A 20,753-nucleotide genomic window follows, 5' to 3' on the forward strand; every position below is an offset into this window, starting at 1 on the left:
TGTTTTTAGGCTACGTATGTTAATGTTGGCTATTTTTATTGCTTTACTGGAAGGCTTAGAGGTAGATAGGACAGTGATATTTATGTTTGAGTTGATAGTGTGGGGTGAACTGCACACAATGGGCTTCCTACCAGGGCAAACCACCTCAGTGCTAGTAATGTAACTCAGGTTCATAGGTTATTAGTAGTTAGTGATACTACTAATAAAAAAATAAGTGTACAATGTTTTGTCCCTTTAAATGGCTTTTATTAATTACTTATTAGAGAAAACCCAATCTCTCACACATCTATCCTTCACTACATCAGAATCACTCAACAAACATAACATACGTTGGGTTTTTCGAAACACAGCACAAGTCAACAGAAACTTAGCTTAAAATATACACAATGTTGTCTTGGTAATTACTTTAAAAATGTTGGTCTCTTCCTTTAAAAACGTTTCACTAACATTATATATATAAAAAAAGGTGGCAAAGATAAGAACAAAAACAGAATGTAAGGTGGTGGATTGTAAATCCCAGGCAGCCAGAGGCCTCCCTCTTATATAGCCTTCACAGCGTCGTCTATCTCAGAGATCTGATCTTTTAGCTGGTTCCACTGTTCTGGGTTCAGTGAGATACCTGGGGACAGAGCAGAGACCAGTCAGACAGATGGGTTAGTAAACTGATCTAGTATCAGTGAAATACAGACCAGAGAATAGTTAGACAGAGGCAAGTCCACTGATCTAGGTTCCGTTATAGAATCCGGAGTGTAGCATCACTGGGCTTGATGTCAAACATGAAATCTGGGTAACCACTGTACAGTCGTGGCCAAAAGTTTTGAGAATGACACAAATGTTAATTTTCAAAGTCTGCTACCTCAGTTTGTATTATGGCAATTTGCATATACTCCAGAATGTTATGGAGAGTGATCAGATGAATTGCAAAGTCCCTCTTTGCAATGCAAATGAACTGAATCCCCCAAAAACATTTCCACTGCATTTCAGCCCTGCCACAAACGGACCAGCTGACATCATGTCAGGGATTCTCTCGTTAACACAGGTGTGAGTGTTGACGAGGACAAGGCTGGAGATCACTCTGTCATGCTGATTGAGTTCGAATAACAGACTGGAAGCTTCAAAAGGAGGGTGGTGCTTGGAATCATTGTTCTTCCTCTGTCAACCATGGTTACCTGCAAGGAAACACGTGTCGTCATCATTGCTTTGCACAAAAAGGGCTTCACAGGCAAGGATATTGCTGCCAGTAAGATTGCACCTAAATCAACCATTTATCGGATCATCAAGAACTTGCAATTCATCTGATCACTCTTCATAACATTCTGGAGTATATGCAAATTGCCATCATACAAACTGAGGCAGCAGATATTGTGAAAATGAATATTTGTGTCATTCTCAAAACTTTTGGCAACGACTGTACAGCTCGGTCTATGAATTTGAGAGCTGTTACATTTCTCCAGCCCCATCACCAAGCTTTTTACCAAAACAGGGTCGGGGTGTCTTTGTTATGGTTTCAACTGCTGATTGTCCCTTTAGAAACGAAAGTATAAAATACCAATACTGAAATGTTACTTCACTTAATGAGTTTATAATAGACAGTTAATTAGATCATACCTAGCAGTTTACAAATCATGAATAAAGAAATATATATCCTTGTTGGATGAAGCACCAAAATGACAATAAAACTATTTTAAGCAATGATTCATCAATCCATATGTCTGTATAGCAACAGCATGTCTGTTGGTTCAGGGGCCAGGTGACTCATTTATAAAACACTACGTAAACACAAAATATGCCCCAAAACATGTGTGTACCAGTTCATGCAAAAGTTGGCATTTATAAAAACGGAACTTGACGTGAGAATGTGCTTATCCTCCCGTAAACTTTAGACGACGCGTACGGACAGTTTCTAGTGGTTGAAATATTTCATTGCAAGAAGGCAAAAGTAGCTTTGGGGAATATATGATGACACTCTTATTCATAACAACAGCAAGCTAAAAGTAATAACAAGATGAAATAATTTGCCATTATTTTATCTTTGCCTTCTAAAATAGAAATAGGCATCTACTTCCTATTATCTATTTAATTTCCACAATTGTTGAATTATAAATTCCTCACCTTTTCATACTTGCAAAATAGCCTATAGGCCTACAACAAGTTAGGATAGGCTAGCATTCGTCCCATCTCTCATTTAATTGGACCTACTTCACAGTAGTAAATAGATATGCTATTTCAAGTATTTTGCTCTATGAGATCTGATCCGAAGAGCAGTTTAACGGTATAACAGATGGTTCATTTTTTCCATTGATGATTTGCAGGCTACATCTGAATACTTTAACGGCAAATTTCTCAAATAGACCATATTTAATTTATAAACATAATACTGTATATCATAACCATTGCAGAATACATTCCTCATATTTTCTGGACATGATAGGTTAACATTCCTGAAGTAGCCATACAACAAATTACCATGCACCCCTCATTTAATTATCCCTATTAGATATGCGATTATAATTTTAAGTTTATGCTCTATGGAGCTGCATGGTAGCGCAGTTTATAACATACAATAGAATTCAACATGTGAACAGACAGTTGATATTTTGTATTGAAGTGTAGGCTACCAAAATAACCAGCAAAATGAACAGTCCCTTGTTTACATAGTCATGATATCGAATCAAAATAATTTATTTTCACTGCAAAAGAAAACATTCTGCCAACACCTCCAAAGACATTCGATTAAGTTCACCATTGCTATTTTCTTTAGATACTCTCTTGGCCTGATTCCAATACTTCCAAAGTATACAGCAAATAAGGGCATTATTGTCACCATAAAAKATGAATGATGGGTGTTTTTCAGGCAGTTAGAATTCTCATTCACACACGCAGTTTTATGACAAGTCTGAATTATAACAGGAAACATGCGTGTATGGTGTGAGCAAAGTTAATAAATCTCAATATTTTTGAGCGTGCGCAGTCTTTTCAGAAATGGCGCAGATATTTGGTGTTCAATTTACGCAACGGTTATAAATAAGGCCCCAGGGGCCCTGCTGTAGGATTCACACCCCAATGACAGGTTTCTTACCTTTCCTGCCAGGCTTCATCTCCCCCTCCTGATCCATCCAGTACTCACGGATGTCGATCAGACATTTACCTTTGAATTCACGAACGCTCACATACCGCATCTTCCCAATCTAAAATAAAAAAGTAACGCAGAGACATAAAACCATATGGACATGCAGCTAATGTTGCATCGTTTCTACTGGGGGTGGAATAACACTGTTCTTCTTCAATGCTTACCTGGAACTTGTTGTCATCCTTGTCCTGGTTGCGACTTCCCTTGGAGGTTCCACCCGGCTTGGAACTCTCTCCCCCTTTCGGTTTCTTAGCTGCTGGTTTCTCTGGTGCTGCCTGCTTTCTCTTCTTGGACTACAACAGGGGTTCATTTCAAAACGTCCCATCAAAATGTATAAACATTTGTTTTGAAAGTGCAAAATGAACTTTCTGATTACAATATGGACATCAGCATCAAAAATACTATATAAAAACACAGCTTCCATATTGAACCTGTCTGAGCATTTTGAAATATGTGTCCTTTTTTACTTTATTGACTGAACTACAAAACAGTCACAAGAGTACTGTGGCTGTCTTTACTCTGTGGCTTTGGATACAACACAGGAGTCTGTCTGTCTGTGTGAAAGGGGGGGGGGGGGGTCAGTCACGTTTACCTTGGTCTCAGCTTCACTGTTGGAGTCACTGCCACTGCCACTGCCAGAGCTTGAGGACAGAACTTCCTTTGATTTGGGCATCCTGGAAAAGGAGGGATGCAATAGCTGAGTAAATGCTATCCTTCCATAAGACTTCATACAATGTTTTCAAATAAATATACATTACAATCTGCATGATTTTGTTCAATCATAGTGTTTTGTCTCCCAATTGGAGCAGGAATCTAAGGCACTGCATCTCAGTGCGAGAGGCGTCACTACAGACCCTGGCTCGATTCCAGGCTGTATCACAACCAGCCGTGATTGGGAGTCGCATAGGACGGTGCACAATTGGCCCAGAGTCGTCCTGGTTAGGGTTTGGCCGTCATTGTAAATAAGAATTTRTTYWTAACTGACGTGCCTAGWTAAAGGTACAAAATAAATCTTTAAGTCTGAAATTGGCCATCATATGGCGCTATTATTCATTTTATGTCCTTTGTCATCTGTGTCCAACTGGAAASTATGCAGCCAGCTATACACTCGTGTTCCCTGGTGACCGGCTCGTACAAAAACATCCTCCATTCATGTTGCAAGGTGCGTCAGTTTCCTTCTTAATAACTAGCTTTAACGGCGAGCCGCCGGGAGAAAAAAAAAACCTGGGAAAATATACTTAAGTTGAGGACTACGGTCCAAACACTTAAAAGACACACCCTCGCGTTATGCACTTTGGGGAAATGATTTGCAAACGTCCCTTGCTTGGGTACGTATGCCCCTCAGCCCTCGTTTTTAGTCGKCTTTGCGAGTGTATAATTATGTTCACTCCTGGCCTGAAACTCCCCATAATTCAATTCGCGACGACTGTACATCCGCTAAAAATAAACGTCAATGGAGATGTCAACATACAAGTGTAAGTAAAAACGAATGCAAATAAGTAAGAAATTTTGCTATTACGTAAAGAGTAAATGTATTTTTGTTTGGTTATCTTTTGGAAATTGTAGAAATAAAACATTTTCATTCTTCAGAAGTTCCAGCTAGGTAGGCTAACGTTAGTTCGGTAAATAATTAGTTTGTGAGCTATTATATAGTAGGCGTATATTAATAACTATATATTTAATATAATTAGACATTCACTCATAATTGACTGTAGCGCATATAATGCACCCACAAATTAAAACACAATCATCGCGGGATGAACGAGTGACGAATTTCCGGCCAAGGGTGGTCCATTTAAAAATCATTCTTTCCGTTTTTTCTCTTTTTATTTWATTTATTAACAACAAATCAATACAGGAAGTACATGTGGGAACACAAGTATATATAAATAATATACAAAGGACAATTGGGCTAGGGGGTACAATATCACATTACACAAGGACCTTAAGGGACATACATACACTTATTATTCTGACAGCTTTTATGTTAGTAGAGTATTTAATTGTCTTAATATACAGTTCAATTTATTTTTGTAAGGTAAGAAAATGTGGTGTTTTGTTTGTAAATTTACATTTGTGAATGACATTTGGCCAAAAGAATAATGAAATGAATTACATAAAAATGTTTCAGCTTATTTTTATCGTATGTAAAGAATCCAAGCAGTACATCTCTCCACAATAGTGTAAAATCTTCATAAATGTGTTCAATTATAAATTCACTGATGTCTTGCCACAGTTTTCTTACATGAATACAATGCCAAAAAAGATGCAACACTGTTGCTGGGTGGTCATTACAAAAGGAGCAATTTGAGTTTATGTTTTCCTTAAACTTCTTCATATAGTGGTTGGCAGGATAATATTTATGAATAATGTTAAAGGAAACTTCCTTAATTTTGTTAAGTAGGTATGTGTGTGGCAACATCCAAACTTTTTCCCAACAGATATKATCAATAAATCCATTCCAATAAGGCATGACATAAGGTATAGATTCAAACCTCGTTTCAGCAGGATGTTGTATCACTCTGTTGTTGAATGGACCAAAAGAGAAACAAATCTTTCCTACTGATGAGTCAACAGGRTCAATGGAAGGTAGGCTCTGAGGGTCAGGTCTTGACACGTTCCTGAATAATAGAGCAACACCTGAGGGAATGGCATCTAAAACAATTTCAAAATCTTTAGGTGTTACAGGGACCTTGTAAAGTGATAAGCATTCCTTATAATTGAGAAAAAGACCCTCTGTGTTTACCAGTTGACTCACCAATAGGATATTATTTCGGAACCAATATTCTAAAAACAAAGAAGTATTTTTATACAATATATCCCGATTATTCCATATATAATATCTGTGTGGAAAAAAGTTATGCTTATAAATTAAGGACCATGACAAGAAAACCTGCCGATGAACAGCAGAAAGTTTCACTGGAACTTTGTCAATATTATAATTGCAAACCAACATGAAGTTAAGGCCACCAAAAGTAGAGAAGACATGATGAGGAATAAAATTCCACATAGAAGTGGGTCTTCTTAGGAATTGTTTTATCCAATTGATCTTAAAAGTATTATTTAACGTAGTAAAGTCCAGAAAATTCAGTGAACATAAGTGTTCATTACAACAGTTTTCCTGGTGTAATGGGTACGGTTTCTCCACAGAAAGTTGAAAAGCATCTGGTCTATCTCCTTGCTTATTTTACCGTCATGATATAAAATAGAGCGCCATATGTTGGTCTAGAGATACCTTCAGCCTTGGTTATTAGGACTCTACCTTTTAAAGATAAGTCCCTCTGTAGACTTTGATTTAGCTTCTTATGTTTTTATAAGAGGGTTAAAATGTAGTAAGCCTCTAGACTTCTGATCCTTTGTAATGGTTATGCCTAAATATGTACGTTCTTCTTTTACTGGAATACCATAATATGAAGGTGTCACACAGTCTTTGACAGCCATGAGTTCACATTTATTAATGTTAAGATATAGACCAGACGCTTTGGAACAKGATTGTATCACATTGATCGATATGGGAATTTGGTTAGGGTCTTTCAGAAAAAGTGTAGTATCATCAGCCAGCTGGCTTATAATAATTTCTTTTCCAGCTATGGAAATACCTTGTACAGGACTATTATTTAAAGAATTTGTAAGAAGTTGGGTGATTAATAAAAACAGGTACGGAGAGATAGGACAACTTTGCCTAATTCCTCTCTTTAACTCAAATCTAGGTTAGGTGCCATATTTCAATTTGATAGAGCTGTTGCCATTTGTATAGAGAGTCTTAATAGACTTACAGAAAAAAATCCCCAAAGCCAAGTCTCTCAAGGGAGTGGAAGAGAAACTGATGCTCTACTGTGTCAAATGCTTTATAAAAATCTAAAAATAATATGAAGCTATCCTCAGTTATTAGGTCTGAGTAGTCAAGTATGTCTAATACTAGTCTGATATTCTTAGAAATGTCTGTTCCTCATGAAGTCAGACTGTGTTTCATCAATGATTGCATCCAGGACTTCTTTAATTATTTTTGCAAGTAGTAAGGCTAATATCTTATAGTCATTATTAAGAAGACAAATTGGACGCCAGTTATCGATGAGCAGCACTTCTTTTTTAGGCTTAGGTATCAGTGTTATTAACCCCTGACTCGTTGTAGGAGGGAGAACATTGTTTTTAATACTCTCTAAAAAGACTTCAAATAGGAAGGGAGCTACTCGTTCAGAAAATAATTTGTAAAATTCTGATGTAATTCCATCAACACCTGGTGATTTATTGTTCTTTAGATGTTTGATAGATTCCATAATCTCTTCAACTTTGATGGGTTCATCACACTGTTTAGATTCTATGTCACTGATAGAATGAACATTATTCAGTGAGTCAAAAAACATATCTGTGGATTCCTGACAGTACGTAGAGCTATACAATTTTCGGTAAAAACTGCTACAGTATTTAGCGATTAATTTTTGGTCATCTGTAATAACACCATCAATGTTTAAGTTATGGATAGTGTTATTTGTAGAGTGAAATTTCTCAAGTCTAAAGAAATAGGATGAATTCTGTTCTCCCTCCTCAATCCATTTTTCCTAGATCTAATAAAAGCTCCTTCTGCTTTTAATCTATATATATATATATTACCCAGTTTATTTTGTAACTCAATCAGTTCCATCTTCTCCTCCCCCGAGAGGCTGGCTGGGGACCTCTGAGAAAGGGAAGTTATCTTAATGATCACCTTTTCCTCCTCAGCTCTTCTGGTCTTAGCAAGATTACTACCATATTTTCTAAGGTATTTGGACACCTCAAATTTAAAGAGCTCCCAGTTCTTGCAATAAGATTTTTCTTCACAAGCCCTTTCCCAGAAGTGTGAAAGCAGATCTTTAACCTCAAACTTAACTATATCATTATTTAATAACGAGCTATTTAGCTTCCAGTAGGATGCTCTACCAAGGTTAGTATCAGGGGTAAATATTTCGATATCAATGTAAAATGGCCCTGTGGTCTGTGAGGGGAGTAGTACAAATATTTGTAGTAACACACTCACCATCAATACATTTGGATATAAGCCAAAAATCTATTCTGGATTGTCTGGAACCTGTTTTGTTACTCCAAGTGAATGATCTGTCGGCCGGAAACCTCTCTCCATATATCAGTAAGATCAAACTTTTCCATAAAAAGTATTAAACCCAAATTCTGATTGGTTGGCCTACCTGGGGGCCATCTATCAGTTGAATTATCTATAGTAATGTTAAAGTCCCCTCCTATCAATAATAACGAATTCGGAAATTTAGATAACCAATGAAGTATATGTTTCTCAATAGATTCAAGCAACTCATCATTCTAATGTTTGGTGTTGTACCTGTAGAAGTTTACAGTAATGAGCGTAATGTCATTGTAACTGATCACAAGACCAATAAAGTGACCAAAGGGGTCACATTCCGAGTGTAGAATATTACCAAAGGTATTGTTCATTGTAGTGACACCAGCGGAGCRTTCAGATCCACGGGAAAGCCAAATATCGTTGCCCCACTGTGATCTCCAGAAGTTGGCATCAGCCGAAATTGAGTGAGACTCTTGAAAAAAGCCAAAATCTGTTCGAAATTGTTGAGCAAATAAAAATAAGGCCTTGTGCTTCACACTGTTTCATAACCCCCTAACATTAAGAGAAACTATAGACAAAGACAAAACAACAAAGATTATATAAAAGTATAAACTGTAGTAGGATGAGTCAAACGCAGGAGCAGTGAACGTAAGTGATAAGGAACCGAGATCTGCACCATTTAAGTCAACTTAAAGTGAAAATAGCTTATTCCATAAACTCTGAGCTAGATTTTATCCGGCTTTTGAAATTCAACTCAACAGAATATTATGTTCAAGACAAAACCAAGGTTTCTTTGTAGTAAGAGAGACTAAAAACCCTCTTTAGCGTAATCAGGAACTATTCTGAGAAATAAAATTCAAAATAATAATTTAAATAAAAGGGTACCTGCTATTTTAAGTGCATATGAAAACTGATCATATTTTTTTTTTTTAATTCAAAATGTTTTACATATACATGTTCCGAAGACCCTTTTCACTTGGAAATAAGTATTAATAACTAAAGTGTCCACTTAATTTGAGGGCTGAGTGGGTAGGGTGTGTCTTTTAAGTGTTTGGACTGCAACAACTGTCTTAATAAAACACATTTTCCCACCAAAAATGCTACTTCCTGATGTTCAGCCAATCAGGTTGTAGCAGTCTGGCTGAAGGTCGTCACTAGTTACCGCAGCCAAAAAGTCCTAAACCAGGTATATTTCTACAATTGTTCTWMTTAAAAATGTGATTCTAACCTTAACCACATTGCTAACCTTATGTCTAACCTTAAATTAAAAAGCTACTTTCTGTTTTCATTCATCTTTATGCGCAGCATCAGGAAGTAGCATTAGCCACTCTATTAGCATGGTGGTGGAAAGTTGTTTTATTAAGACAGTACGCATATTTGTCGTTTTTTTCATGCCGCTCGCCATTAAAGCTAGTTAAGGCGGAAACCGACGCCCTTGCAGCCTGAATGGAGGATGTTTTATGTACGAGCCGGTCGCCGGGGGTCATGAGTGTATAGCAGGCTGCGTACATTCCAGTTGGAAGCAGATGGCAAACGACGTATAAGGAATAATAATGCCATCTGCCGGCCGGTTGGGATACCTCATGCTGTAGACATCTTGGGTTGATAATATGCAGATATCTATAACATTTCCACTGAACATTTTCCAGCCTAGAAAAATAGCTACAATATAAAACGTTTTACAGACAGTTTATGCGAGTAAAGTCAACTGTATAAAAATATATCACGACAGCTGTCATGTAAACAGGAAGTTTCGGTACTATTTTAAAAATGCCGACGGATCATTTGTTGGTTCAAAATGGTGGGATCTTTAGGTGTTGGTAAAATTAATTATGCCAGAAACGGCGCTGGAAACGCCTTTATGCGCAAATATTGACACAACAACCATAATTTCAAAGTAAACTTGGAGTCACGTGTTTATATGGTGTGTTCATCCCACTACGACTTGGGAAACCATTTAGTTTATTAAGCTACAGATGAAATAAGTTATGAGCTGACTTGGTGGAAATCCACGGTGATCTTGACGCKACTTTTCCAAAAATATCGAGTGTCCTATTCTGGTGACATGATGATCGATGCTTGACTGCCATTTGACAAATAAATWAATTAATAAATTWATTATCCATAATAATCAGGGGTTCCCAAATGTTTTCACTCGGACCCCCTTCCAGCGCGCGTACGCACAAGCACTGTTCATGACAAATTGTTCTCACCCCTCTTGTTGGTGGGGAGAATATTGCAGGTTTATAGCTTAGGTCTTGCAATTCTACAAATTGTCATGTGGTGCGAAGAAAATTTTGCCTAGCTACCGTTTCCCCTCACGCTGGACCCAGAAGCTGTCCACGTGATCATCGAATATGCAAATGAGTCATTGTTCTGTTCACTATTTTCATTCGCAATATAGGACTGTTTCGCTCGAATTATTGCACAGCTCGTTGAGTTATTATAGTACACATCTTCTAGATAGGTAGGCCTGAATTAACCAAAAATCCTAAAATGTATCACGATCAAATCAATCAAGCATGCAACAGCAGCGTCCTTGCAGCACGTTACAATGTTGCATATAACGATAGCTTTGCACAGGGGTTCGCTCTAGGTATGAAATCTACATAGCAACATTAGCTACAGTACTTACGTGCAATGTTTCACTGTATGAGCTCGAGTGTAGTGTTCGCGGATGCTGTGTGTGAAGGCGGTAGATACAGGCCTGCAAAATGTCTACCCTAGTGGTTCGAGGTTTACCAGATCTTGATTCCAAATGAACTGGATGAAGTACTTTCACCACAAGGCTGTCCTACTGTTCCGGTGATCTAGAAGTCAGTCGCGCGAGTTTGCTTCAGGTTCGTTGCACCCGGACGTACCGTTTATATTGAATTGTGGGAAATTATGTTCTCTTTCTGTGCTTCTGGTCACAGTTAGGCTGTGTTCCTAATTTTAAAGCGGCAATCTGCGGTTTAAAGCAACAACAAAGCAACACCGCGCCGCTGTTTAGGTAAATAGCTGAGGGATGTTTCTAGAGAAATGTAACCAGTAACCACTCAAATTCATTGACAGCTATGGATGCAAGGACTTACTTACCATACACAATATACAGATGATAGTATATACCATGTTATGAGGCTATACAGTGTTTGTTTACAATTGCATTSTTTGCAAACATTGGAGTAAAACACGATAATATCTTGGTTTCTGACAGGGTACGACTGTTCATGAGGCATTTATAAGTTCAATTCTTCAAAAAATCTATGGGTTATATTGTAGCGATGCTCGATATACAATTCCCACAACTGGGGTAACCCTATTCGTGCGATGCGTAGGGTGTTTGCCTTTCACACCAGTGATCCGGGTTTGCTTCCCTGCCGTTTGCCCGTTTCCTACAATATCATGAATTTAAAAGTCCAAAACGGGAAGTTGCAAATGCATATTGCCCCCTTTAAAAGCCACATTTACAGTCTTTATGCTATTAAATAAAATACATGCATACAGAAAGCATCTGTATTGATAGTAAATTTGACAACAGTTCTGTAGAAAAAAATGCATACATTTTAGCAATCACTAAAATATCAAAATAATAATGTATTATATCAATGCTTGTAAGAGTTGTTTTAGGTTCTGTGAACTAGGCCTAGACACAGTGCACTATCTGATAGGTCTATATCCAATTAATTTCCTTTGCATCAGGTCAACATTAAGGGTTAATTTATCTCTTGGTTCATTATACAGCTGAAGGTTCCATTTTTGGAAGAAAGGATGTTATTGTTGAGAGTAGGTTAAAGGTGACAAGATATTTGTAAACAGAAGCAAACAATTGCTCCACATTGTGATGCCCTGATATGAAAACATCCTATAAAATCTTCCTTGGCACAATGTTAAGGACGGGTCAAAGTACGTTGGTAACCTTAGGGGAAGAGAACATAACATTTGTGTTTTATAATTCCGTTTACAAGTTCCCTTTAACGTGTCATTCTGAGCCTCTGTGTTCAACCAAGGGTCATATTCACCAGCCACCAAATAGAAAGTAAAATGGAATGAAACAGGGACTACCTGAACTTGTCCAATAAGAAACCATTGTTTTCATTTTACTTTCCAAAACGTTTTGCTATAGGGTGCACTAATAAATTGGACCCAAKAGTCAGCTGACAGCAGGTGCACTCACAGCAGAACTGTCCAGTACTGGCCCACATCTGTTAGGCACACCCAGGATAAGCCACAACATGTTAGTCACCACTGCTGTAGCYATTATGGCCAGGGTTATAAGGACACTCAGGAAATTATCTTCAAATCAGTTCTGAATCTGATGCAGATGCAGGACTTTGACACATATTAGACATTGTTTGTTAACCCATGAAAGTTAGCACAAAGTACCTTAAAATTAACCTCCAGAAAGGTCAACCTCAATATAGTAAGGTCAACTGATGCTCTGTAATGTTCATTATAGGGACAACAATTATTCCTCAAATGCACCTGCATTTCTCAGAAACACTAGCCAATGTTGCACAATCAATCTAGCTTTATAAATTGTCGTTTGTCACTTCATCAATTGACGTATGTTTTAATCACAGGTGAACTGTTGACAGATGTTCCTGTCCTGTGTTCTAATTCTAATTATGAACTCCGATTATACTTTGAGCAAACCAATACATTTTTATGACTGGTTTATGTAAGTGTGCAAGCTCTCTCCCAATCCAAAAAAGATAAATCAAATAACATGTGTCCTAAGCCAGCATAGTATTGATTGCAGGTGTGGTGTACACTTAACATAACTGTACACATAGCGTCACCTATCACACACTTTATGGACTGTTGCTTGCTGCTGTGCAAAGTGCACTGGGCCAATGAACTTTCAAATGGAGGCCAAGAGAATATCCCTAATTGATATGTTCTATTATTATAAGGATATAACTGTCTAGTATTTTATGCATCAATACTTCAGATATTTATGAGGATCTTTTTATTCCACAAAATAGTATAGTGTTAGTATCTCTGGTCCTTATGAACCTTAACTTGGGTCTTTGGGCACCCATTGTCAGTGAGGGCCAAGGGAATCTCAAAAATTCATTTTTGGATGCATGCTTTTTTTCTAGGCCCACCCCACAAATGACCAATTATATAATATGTATTACTAAAAATGGAATATACTGTATGTATGTAGCCTAAGCAATAGCTTTAGGATGTGGTGAGTCAGTGGTCTGCTCTATTCACAAACAACAATATTTTGCTATGGTAACTGTTGACTGAAGTTCACTGTACAAATGGAATAACAATAGCACAATCTGATTACATGCAAATAAGGACATATCACTGTGTTCCTTCCAAGGGAATTAGCCTACAATGATAAACAGCTGCCTATCTGATTTCAGTTCAATCTGTAAGGACGTGTCTAACAACATAGGTTTGAAAATGACTGTAAAAACAGCAGGTGATTGGGAGACGGGACTAGCACAGGGGGGATCCACAACTTACATCACCATCATTAAGGCTATATAATGGAGTGAACTTCTAACATTAGCAGAAGACTCACTGACTGACAAGCCATACACAGCTGAACACATTTGGATACTCAGTCTACTCTGTACCACAAGTACAAACAGAACTCTTGAAGAACTCAACAAAGAAACAGAAAGCAAGCGCAAATCAATATGACTGGACAAGGTAATTACGCAACAGCTAATTTGATAGTTTTGTTTAAAATTGCCATTGAATTTAAGATTTTACCACAAATTAGACATTGTCTTATGTTTAATTGCTTGACTAAACTATGACTTTCTCTTCTCTCCAGATCTAACTGCCATTCTGGACTGTGCGCATCAGCTGCGTAAAGTTGGAGACGTCCTCGCTAGTGACACCCTGGACTGGAGATCCAAATTATTGGAAATATTGACAAAACATTACAAGAATATAATCAAAGTCAAGTGAGGGAGTTCAACCCTCCCAGTGAAGATCACGGAAACAAGAAGATAGTATTCTATCTCAGTCCGCGGTTTTGGTAGCTGTGCAGCAGTCCCGCCTGGTCGTTCAGAGGTGCATTTGTGGCCACCTGAGATGAAGTCAAGAGGACAGTCTGCCTGGACCTGCCCCACAATCCAATGGCAAAGTGTCCAGTGCTCACCTCCCCACCATGTCAATGGAGAGTGAAAAGGATCAGTAACATTGTGTAATGGCAAAACCAGTGGACCTCTGCTGGTTTGTCGTTGGGACATTTGGTAGCCCGATGGGCAGCCATTCACATGGACGTCAAACGCGAACATGGGAACCAGAGCTGACAGGACCGATCCTACAAGAAAGTACGATGACAAAGGAGGATTATCAGTTGTTGGGGAAATGTTTTGGATCATGGAAACATGACTTTGAAGTGCTCTGATGCCTTATGTGAGGCTTACATTCATTTTGTTTTAATGAATTGTGCCAAGAGCGATTAAAAGTTTTCAAAATCTGCAATATTTAGAAATTATCTTTATTTGTTGATCAATAATGTCACAGTCAGATAGGCCGTTTCAGCCAAGTGGTGTGTATGATATAGAAATAATAGGGGAATTGTGATACAAAAAGGGCAGATAATAATGACAGGAGAGCTACACAGTGCTATATTCAGGCACTTAAAATATCTATCCTTTATTGTGTAATATAAAAAAAAACCTACAGAAGTCTAGAGAACATACTTTCATTTATTACGCTGTACATTCATTTATCAAATTCTACATAATCAGTTCCTCCATACCATATAATCATCATCCCCATCCGATCCCTACACCACACTTGGTCTTTACAGCCTCCAGAAGAGTCAAATTCTCAAGGTAGAAGTTACCCCTAACCACAGATCTAGGATCAGATAACCCTACCCGCCTGTCCTAACGTTAACCATTATGGGGATCAAATAGTATCTGACCCCGTGTCAGTGGTTGGGGGCAACCAACAGACAGGCATAGAAGAGGAAAGAAAAAGCCCAAACCATTGATGACGACCAACTAAATCTGAATGAAATGTGAATTATATTAAAGCAATAAAAATGTATCAATGGAAAATAAAATACATATGGCATAAAATCAAAAGCGTTAAGATTATACTGCCAGATAGGGACACTTTAAGCCATATAAAATACAATTAGCCTGATTTAGGAGAAGCTTCCCCTCCTATCCAGTCATATGCCAATATCGTTTTTCAATACACTAACTAAAGGACAAAGATATTTGTCCGATTTGAGAGAATTTTTTTCTTGAGACTGTACCTCTTCAAAATATGACTTTGCACACATGAACACCCGAAACCAGTTTGCCTGTTAAGAGGAGACATGCAATGTCTGGATATCTGCAATAGGATGATAAGAGTTGCAGAGAATAGTCTGAAACTGATGGCATTCACAAGCTACAACACTTTCGTACATGGAGAGGGACAGGAAGGAAAACCGAACAGGAATAAAGCATGTATTGTATGATGCCCTGAACAAAATAATTGATGCTTGGAATAAAACGTTCCAAAAAATGTTCAGTTTTTTTTTTAAATATTTCCATTTTTTTATACAAATAGTAAACTCTTCCAGATCCCTTGTTGAATGTGCAAAATGGTTTGGAGATGGTTAACATTTATTAGCAAGATAAAACGACACGATGTCTATAGGTCATGTCTAGGAACTTGTGTAGAATGCACCCTCCTCAAAGTGACTAACGCAAAAGACAAATAATGTTCTGTACGATCATATCAGGTCCTCTGGTAGGTCATAGGTCATCATATCAGGTCAGATGATCATGGTGGTAGGTCTGGGCCATGGTGGTAGGTCTGGGCCATGGTGGTCAAGCAAGGCCTAGCAGTTTTAAAGTCCCTTCTAAATGGAAGAACAGAGACCTGTGTGGGTGCCAGCTACTGACGCAAGTGCTCAAGGTTACACAAGGTCTCACAGTGAACAGAAAGGCCACGTGCCAAATGGCACCCGATTCGCTATGTAGTGCACTACTTTTGACCAGAGCCATATAGGGAATAGGGTGCCATTTGGGAGACACCCACAGGGTACTGGATGTCAACCAACTGGCCAGGTAGAGGACAGGACAGTGACTCAGAGGTCAGGGGTAACTGCCCTGTCTCAATACAGAGGGAGAGCCGCCCTCTGTGATCTTAATCATCTCTGCCATCTCCATCATCATATCAGAACATGGGAGTTCTGAGCCCCATAGGTCTGTAGTGTTTTTTAAAGTTCTGTCTGTTTGTTTCCGGTAGGGCTTCATTTGGTGAAGGCGGCCACCACGGCCCACAGCAGCTCGTTGGCGCTGGCCTTGGTGCTCTCTGCCTCTGGCTCCAGGTCCAGCAGCAGACGTACCCTCTTCATGGCCAGGTCATACTGTTCGTCCAGCAACGGGGCGAAGGCGTTCTCCAGCACGTCTGAAGAGTGAGCCAGGAAGATCAGGGCCAGCACACGCTTGTCGAAGCGCCCCGGGTCGTTCACCCACTTGTCCAAGACGGACTCCTGGACTTTCTTGACCAGCCGCTGTTTAATGGTGTCGTTGGTCAGCGGGTGTGTGGTCATGTCGAAGAGGAGGAAGTTCTGTTTCTCCGTGGTCAGAACGCCCTTTTCCACAAGATTCTTGGCCAGGCGCTCGCGGACATTCCTCAGCTGGTAGTGCAGCTTCAATGGGTTCCACGTCTCACCTGAACATCAAGTCAAAATCGTAAATGGCCTATATTATATATAAAACAAAGATATTTTGTTTAAAATGGACTGGGAAGGGAAGAGGGAAAGGAGGGCACAGTGAGTGCACCTGTCAAATGTATTGAATCAAATCTACATGAGAATGAAGAAAGCCAGTAAAATAAACAGAGAGATTTAAGAGAACGGGAGAAGGACGGGGGGGGGGGTAATCCATTTCTGCTCACCGCTCAGCAGCTCTATCCAGCTCTGAACTGTCTCTGGGGGCTGGGTCTCTTTGATATGCTTCAGGGCCTCGTCCAGCAACACGTCTCCTGTAGGAGCGTCCGACTTACAGATCACCTGACCAAAAATAAACCCGTTTTAAAAAGGTCACAAACACACATAGGTTTACACCGCTAGTGTTGGCATACACTGCTAGTCCTCCAAACATTGCAACACACGTCAGACAACCTCGTCAGCATTAACACACAGAAGGCCAAGGCCGCGTTGCCCTGCTCAGATGCCTCATGTATCAACCAATGGTTGCGTGCCACGTCATCGACTGTGCCGTCGGGCACCAGACTGCTATAACATATCATGTGATTAGCTGATACTTAAAAATACCCATCCAGGCATTGTATGATTTGACATGCATCAGCAACGACTCACAGCTGCCAATCAAAGCTCTGACATTCCATCAATTGGCATGCCCGAATTGACATTTTGGACTCTGACCCCCCCCACTCCAGATCAGAGTTGTTATTGTCTAGGGGTGTGCCGAGTATTCTAACAAAACGAGTATCRATACGGATATGAGGAATTTGCCGGAAACAATGTAATTTTCCGTAATCGGAGAAAGTTGCTAAAAGCCAGAATTTCTCATGTCACTCAAACCATGCCGAAYACTGCCTCAACAGGCTGATTCTGCTGTCAGTAAAGACACGGACGGGTGTTGGCCATGATTGGATTAGAAAAAGCCTCTCGTTTTCCCAGACAGATACGTCTCTCGCACACATGCTACGGCTCCCACTTTCACTCACTCGTTGTCAGGCACAACTCTCTCCAAACATTGTGAATCAAAATCCATAGATTGATAGCTAGAAGAAAAGCGGCTAGCTATCTAGTTATATTTTCTGTCGACTTTTCTGAGGCCATATCATGGAAGTTTTTGCCATTGGTTATTACTTTATCCGTCAACTCAATTACATTGGTGAAGATGCTCTCCCGCCCCTTAATTCCCCAGACACACACACAAGGCTCCCTTACACTCACTCACCAGTCCAAACTGTTTGGGCTGGAGAATCACAATCCATAGATAGTCATTGTTGTTCTAGCTATCAATTTAATTTTACTTTATACCGCCATATGGTTGTTTTTCTCTGTCTACTTGGTGTTGTTTAGTGGGCTTCTTTGTCTGTCCGCATAGGCTATTCCATTGCTTAAGAAGACTTATTTGTCGTTATGCTGTGAGCTATGCCAGTGCATGCTTGCTATTATTATTTCTCACAGACATGTTTTTTGAGAAACAGATCATAAGAAGAAAAAATTACAAATGTAAATAGTTCATTTTGATTGTAGAAATGTTGTGACAAAGACTACAAGTTGGGATAAGTTTTGCTCCTCTCGAAAGTGAAATGTAGCCTAGGCTTCTAGGACGAGCCAACTAAATCGTAAGAAATAAATGTAGGCAGCAGTAGCCAGCCATGCATTATTTATTAACCTATTTTGTTGATAATTAGGACTATGAAAGTAAGTAATGTGCCTTTCAGATGTCGGGATCGTGAACGATGTGTGAATGAGTGAAGGAACATCAGAAGCGCTCTGAGCGACAGCGCGTTACCGCACTTATAGGTTTTCCGATCGCGAGTAAATCCAATTACCAGTATCCTATCAAGTGTGGTAAACGGATAGGATTACAAATACAAGTATGACGAGTTTCGGACAGCCCTATTATCATCGTCGGGTGAAGACGGAAGTCCGGCTGTTTGGCAGGCGACCAAGTTTATCAGTGTGTTTTAATAGAAGGGTTGAAACTTGTGAGTGCTCACCTTTCTGGCCAACAGACTTTTCCTCCTCATGCCACAAGCCTCTAGCTGCAGTCTTCCTCTCAAAGCCAGTTCAATGACCATACACCCTCGAAGACCAGAAGAAATGCAGTCATTCCAGAAGGAAGTGTATCCCTGTTGGAAAAAAATTGTAATGAGTCCGTATTGCTTCGTATTGTTAGCGACACTTCCTGGACAAATAAAACAGACAGACAAGTGACACGTTTGATAACCTTCAGTTTGTAATGTTGAATATTACATGACAATATAGCTAGTAATGTGAGTTAACTACCTAAATGTAGGAATAACACATTATTATGTTAGCTAACTAGTGAACGTTAGCTGGTTAGAACGTAAACAAACCAGCTAACTTTAGCAAGCTAACTCAGCTCGCTAGCACAACAGGCTAACGACAATAGCTAGCTAACATACCTCTCGATCTTTCAATCCCAACAGCAACACTTCTTCCATCAACGTCAGTCGAGTTTCTTTGGAGTCTCCCTTCTCGTCCTCTTCCTCTTGGCGTGGCTCGTAGTCCTCATCCTCGGACCCCCTCTCCTTGTCGGCGGCTGCATTACGAGAGGCCTCGGTCCTCCTCTGCACCAGGCCCGAACTTCGCTGTGTTAGGGAAGTCATCTGGATGCACGTCCAAACAACAGATAAATACAAATTATTTCGGTACCTCAAGATGGTTTTAGGGTTTCCGATGCATAAATGAACACGGCTGATCGTAAACTATGGTGTAGATCAAGTGAATATTCGAATAAATACAGCAGCAAACCTGCAACAAGATTCCTACTTTGATACTTTCAACTTCCTGAACCAATATGGCGACAAGTGATGACGTCCGATGAGGATTGGCCCTCTTCTCTCCTYTTTCTCTCCTCTCTCTCTGCTCTCTCTCTCAATTCCATTCAAGGGGCTTTATTGGCATGGGAAACACATGTTAACATTGCCAAAGCAAGTGAGGTAGATAATATATAAAAGTGAGAGAAAAAACAACAAAGAAACAGTAAACATTACACATACAGAAGTTTCAAAAGAATAAAGACATTACAAATGTCATATTATGTATATATACAGTGTTGTGATAATGAACGAATGGTTAAAGTACAAAAGATATCTCTATATCTACACAATCTTTCTCTCTGTCTGGCTGCCTCCCTCTCTCTACGCTTTCCTTCTCTCTCTCTCTCTCTCTCTCTCTCTCTCTCTCTCTTCTCTCTCTCTCCTCTCTCTCTCTCTCTCTCTCTCTCTCTCTCTCTCTCATCTCAATATCAATTCAAGGGGCTTTATTGGCATGGGAAACACATGTTAACATTGCCAAGCAAGTGAGGTAGATAATATACAAAGTGAGAAAAAACAACAAAAATAACAGTAAACATTACACATACAGAAGTTTCAAAAGAATAAAGACATTACAAATGTCATATTATGTATATATACAGTGTTGTAACAATGAACAAATGGTTAAAGTACAAAAGATATCTCTATATCTACACAATCTTTCTCTCTGTCTGGCTGCCCCCCCCCCCTCTCTCTCCCCCTCACCTCCTCTCTTCTCTGTCTCTCGCTCTTCTCTCTCTCTCCCCCCTCGCTCTCTCTCAATTTCATTTAAGGGGCTTTATTGGCTTGGGAAACATATGTTTACATTGCCAAAGCAAGTGAAGTAGATAATAAACAAAAGTGAAATAAACAATAACAAAATAACAGTAAACATTACACTCACAAAAGTTCAAAAATATAAAGACATTTCAAATGTCATATTATTTCTATATACACTTTTGTTAATTATGTGCAAATAGTTACAGATACAAGGGAAAATAAATAAACATAAATATAGGTTGTATTTACAATGGTGTTTGTTCTTCCTGGTTGACCTTTTTTGCG

The 20,753-nt window shown here is 39.2% G+C and overlaps 2 protein-coding genes and 1 long non-coding RNA gene across 6 annotated transcripts; 1 reads left to right on the top strand and 2 right to left on the bottom strand.

The window, feature by feature from the left end:
- Window positions 1-224: 224 nt before the first annotated feature.
- LOC111981346 (activated RNA polymerase II transcriptional coactivator p15) lies at window positions 225-11,570 on the bottom strand. Of its 3 annotated transcripts, XM_070449555.1 has the most exons (6): window positions 10,837-11,570; window positions 5,626-5,751; window positions 3,723-3,804; window positions 3,295-3,423; window positions 3,080-3,188; window positions 225-619 (listed from the first exon to the last, which is right to left on the bottom strand). In XM_070449555.1, the coding sequence occupies exons 3-6, from the start codon at window positions 3,801-3,803 to the stop codon at window positions 540-542; spliced, it is 399 nt and encodes a 132-aa protein (XP_070305656.1). In that variant the 5' UTR covers window position 3,804; window positions 5,626-5,751; window positions 10,837-11,570; the 3' UTR covers window positions 225-539. The 3 variants fall into 3 exon arrangements, with proteins under 3 accessions (XP_070305656.1, XP_023868339.1, XP_023868341.1); XM_024012571.2 differs by lacking the exon at window positions 5,626-5,751; XM_024012573.2 differs by lacking the exons at window positions 225-619; window positions 5,626-5,751 and adding an exon at window positions 626-1,169.
- Window positions 9,320-15,692, top strand: LOC139029480 (uncharacterized). The gene is made up of 2 exons (XR_011481797.1): window positions 9,320-9,387; window positions 13,981-15,692. It is a non-coding gene; the product is annotated as an uncharacterized lncRNA (long non-coding RNA).
- Window positions 11,886-19,747, bottom strand: LOC111981345 (Golgi phosphoprotein 3). Of its 2 annotated transcripts, XM_024012569.2 has the most exons (5): window positions 19,645-19,747; window positions 19,296-19,499; window positions 18,867-18,998; window positions 17,064-17,178; window positions 14,779-16,838 (listed from the first exon to the last, which is right to left on the bottom strand). In XM_024012569.2, exons 2-5 carry the CDS (start codon window positions 19,497-19,499, stop codon window positions 16,414-16,416), a joined length of 876 nt encoding a protein of 291 aa, XP_023868337.1. In that variant the 5' UTR covers window positions 19,645-19,747; the 3' UTR covers window positions 14,779-16,413. The 2 variants fall into 2 exon arrangements, with proteins under 2 accessions (XP_023868338.1, XP_023868337.1); XM_024012570.2 differs by lacking the exon at window positions 14,779-16,838 and adding an exon at window positions 11,886-14,475 and having other exon boundaries at window positions 19,296-19,710.
- Between the last annotated feature and the right edge of the window lie 1,006 nt (window positions 19,748-20,753).

Source organism: Salvelinus sp. IW2-2015, linkage group LG20 (genome assembly GCF_002910315.2).
Source record: "Salvelinus sp. IW2-2015 linkage group LG20, ASM291031v2, whole genome shotgun sequence".
Classification (NCBI taxonomy): Eukaryota; Metazoa; Chordata; class Actinopteri; order Salmoniformes; family Salmonidae; genus Salvelinus; species Salvelinus sp. IW2-2015.

Excerpts from the sequence above, each read along its gene's own strand:
- LOC111981346 (XM_024012571.2), bottom strand. The coding sequence starts at position 3,803 with ATGCCCAAATCAAAGGAAGTTCTGTCCTCAAGCTCTGGCAGTGGCAGT. Across the intron at positions 3,424-3,722 it reads ACAGTGAAGCTGAGACCAAG|TCCAAGAAGAGAAAGCAGGC; the intron begins GTAAACGTGACT and ends CCCCTGTTGTAG. Across the intron at positions 3,189-3,294 it reads AGGATGACAACAAGTTCCAG|ATTGGGAAGATGCGGTATGT; the intron begins GTAAGCATTGAA and ends TTTTTATTTTAG.
- LOC111981345 (XM_024012569.2), bottom strand. The coding sequence starts at position 19,499 with ATGACTTCCCTAACACAGCGAAGTTCGGGCCTGGTGCAGAGGAGGACC. Across the intron at positions 18,999-19,295 it reads TGGGATTGAAAGATCGAGAG|GGATACACTTCCTTCTGGAA; the intron begins GTATGTTAGCTA and ends TTTTTCCAACAG. Across the intron at positions 17,179-18,866 it reads AAAGTCTGTTGGCCAGAAAG|GTGATCTGTAAGTCGGACGC; the intron begins GTGAGCACTCAC and ends ATTTTTGGTCAG.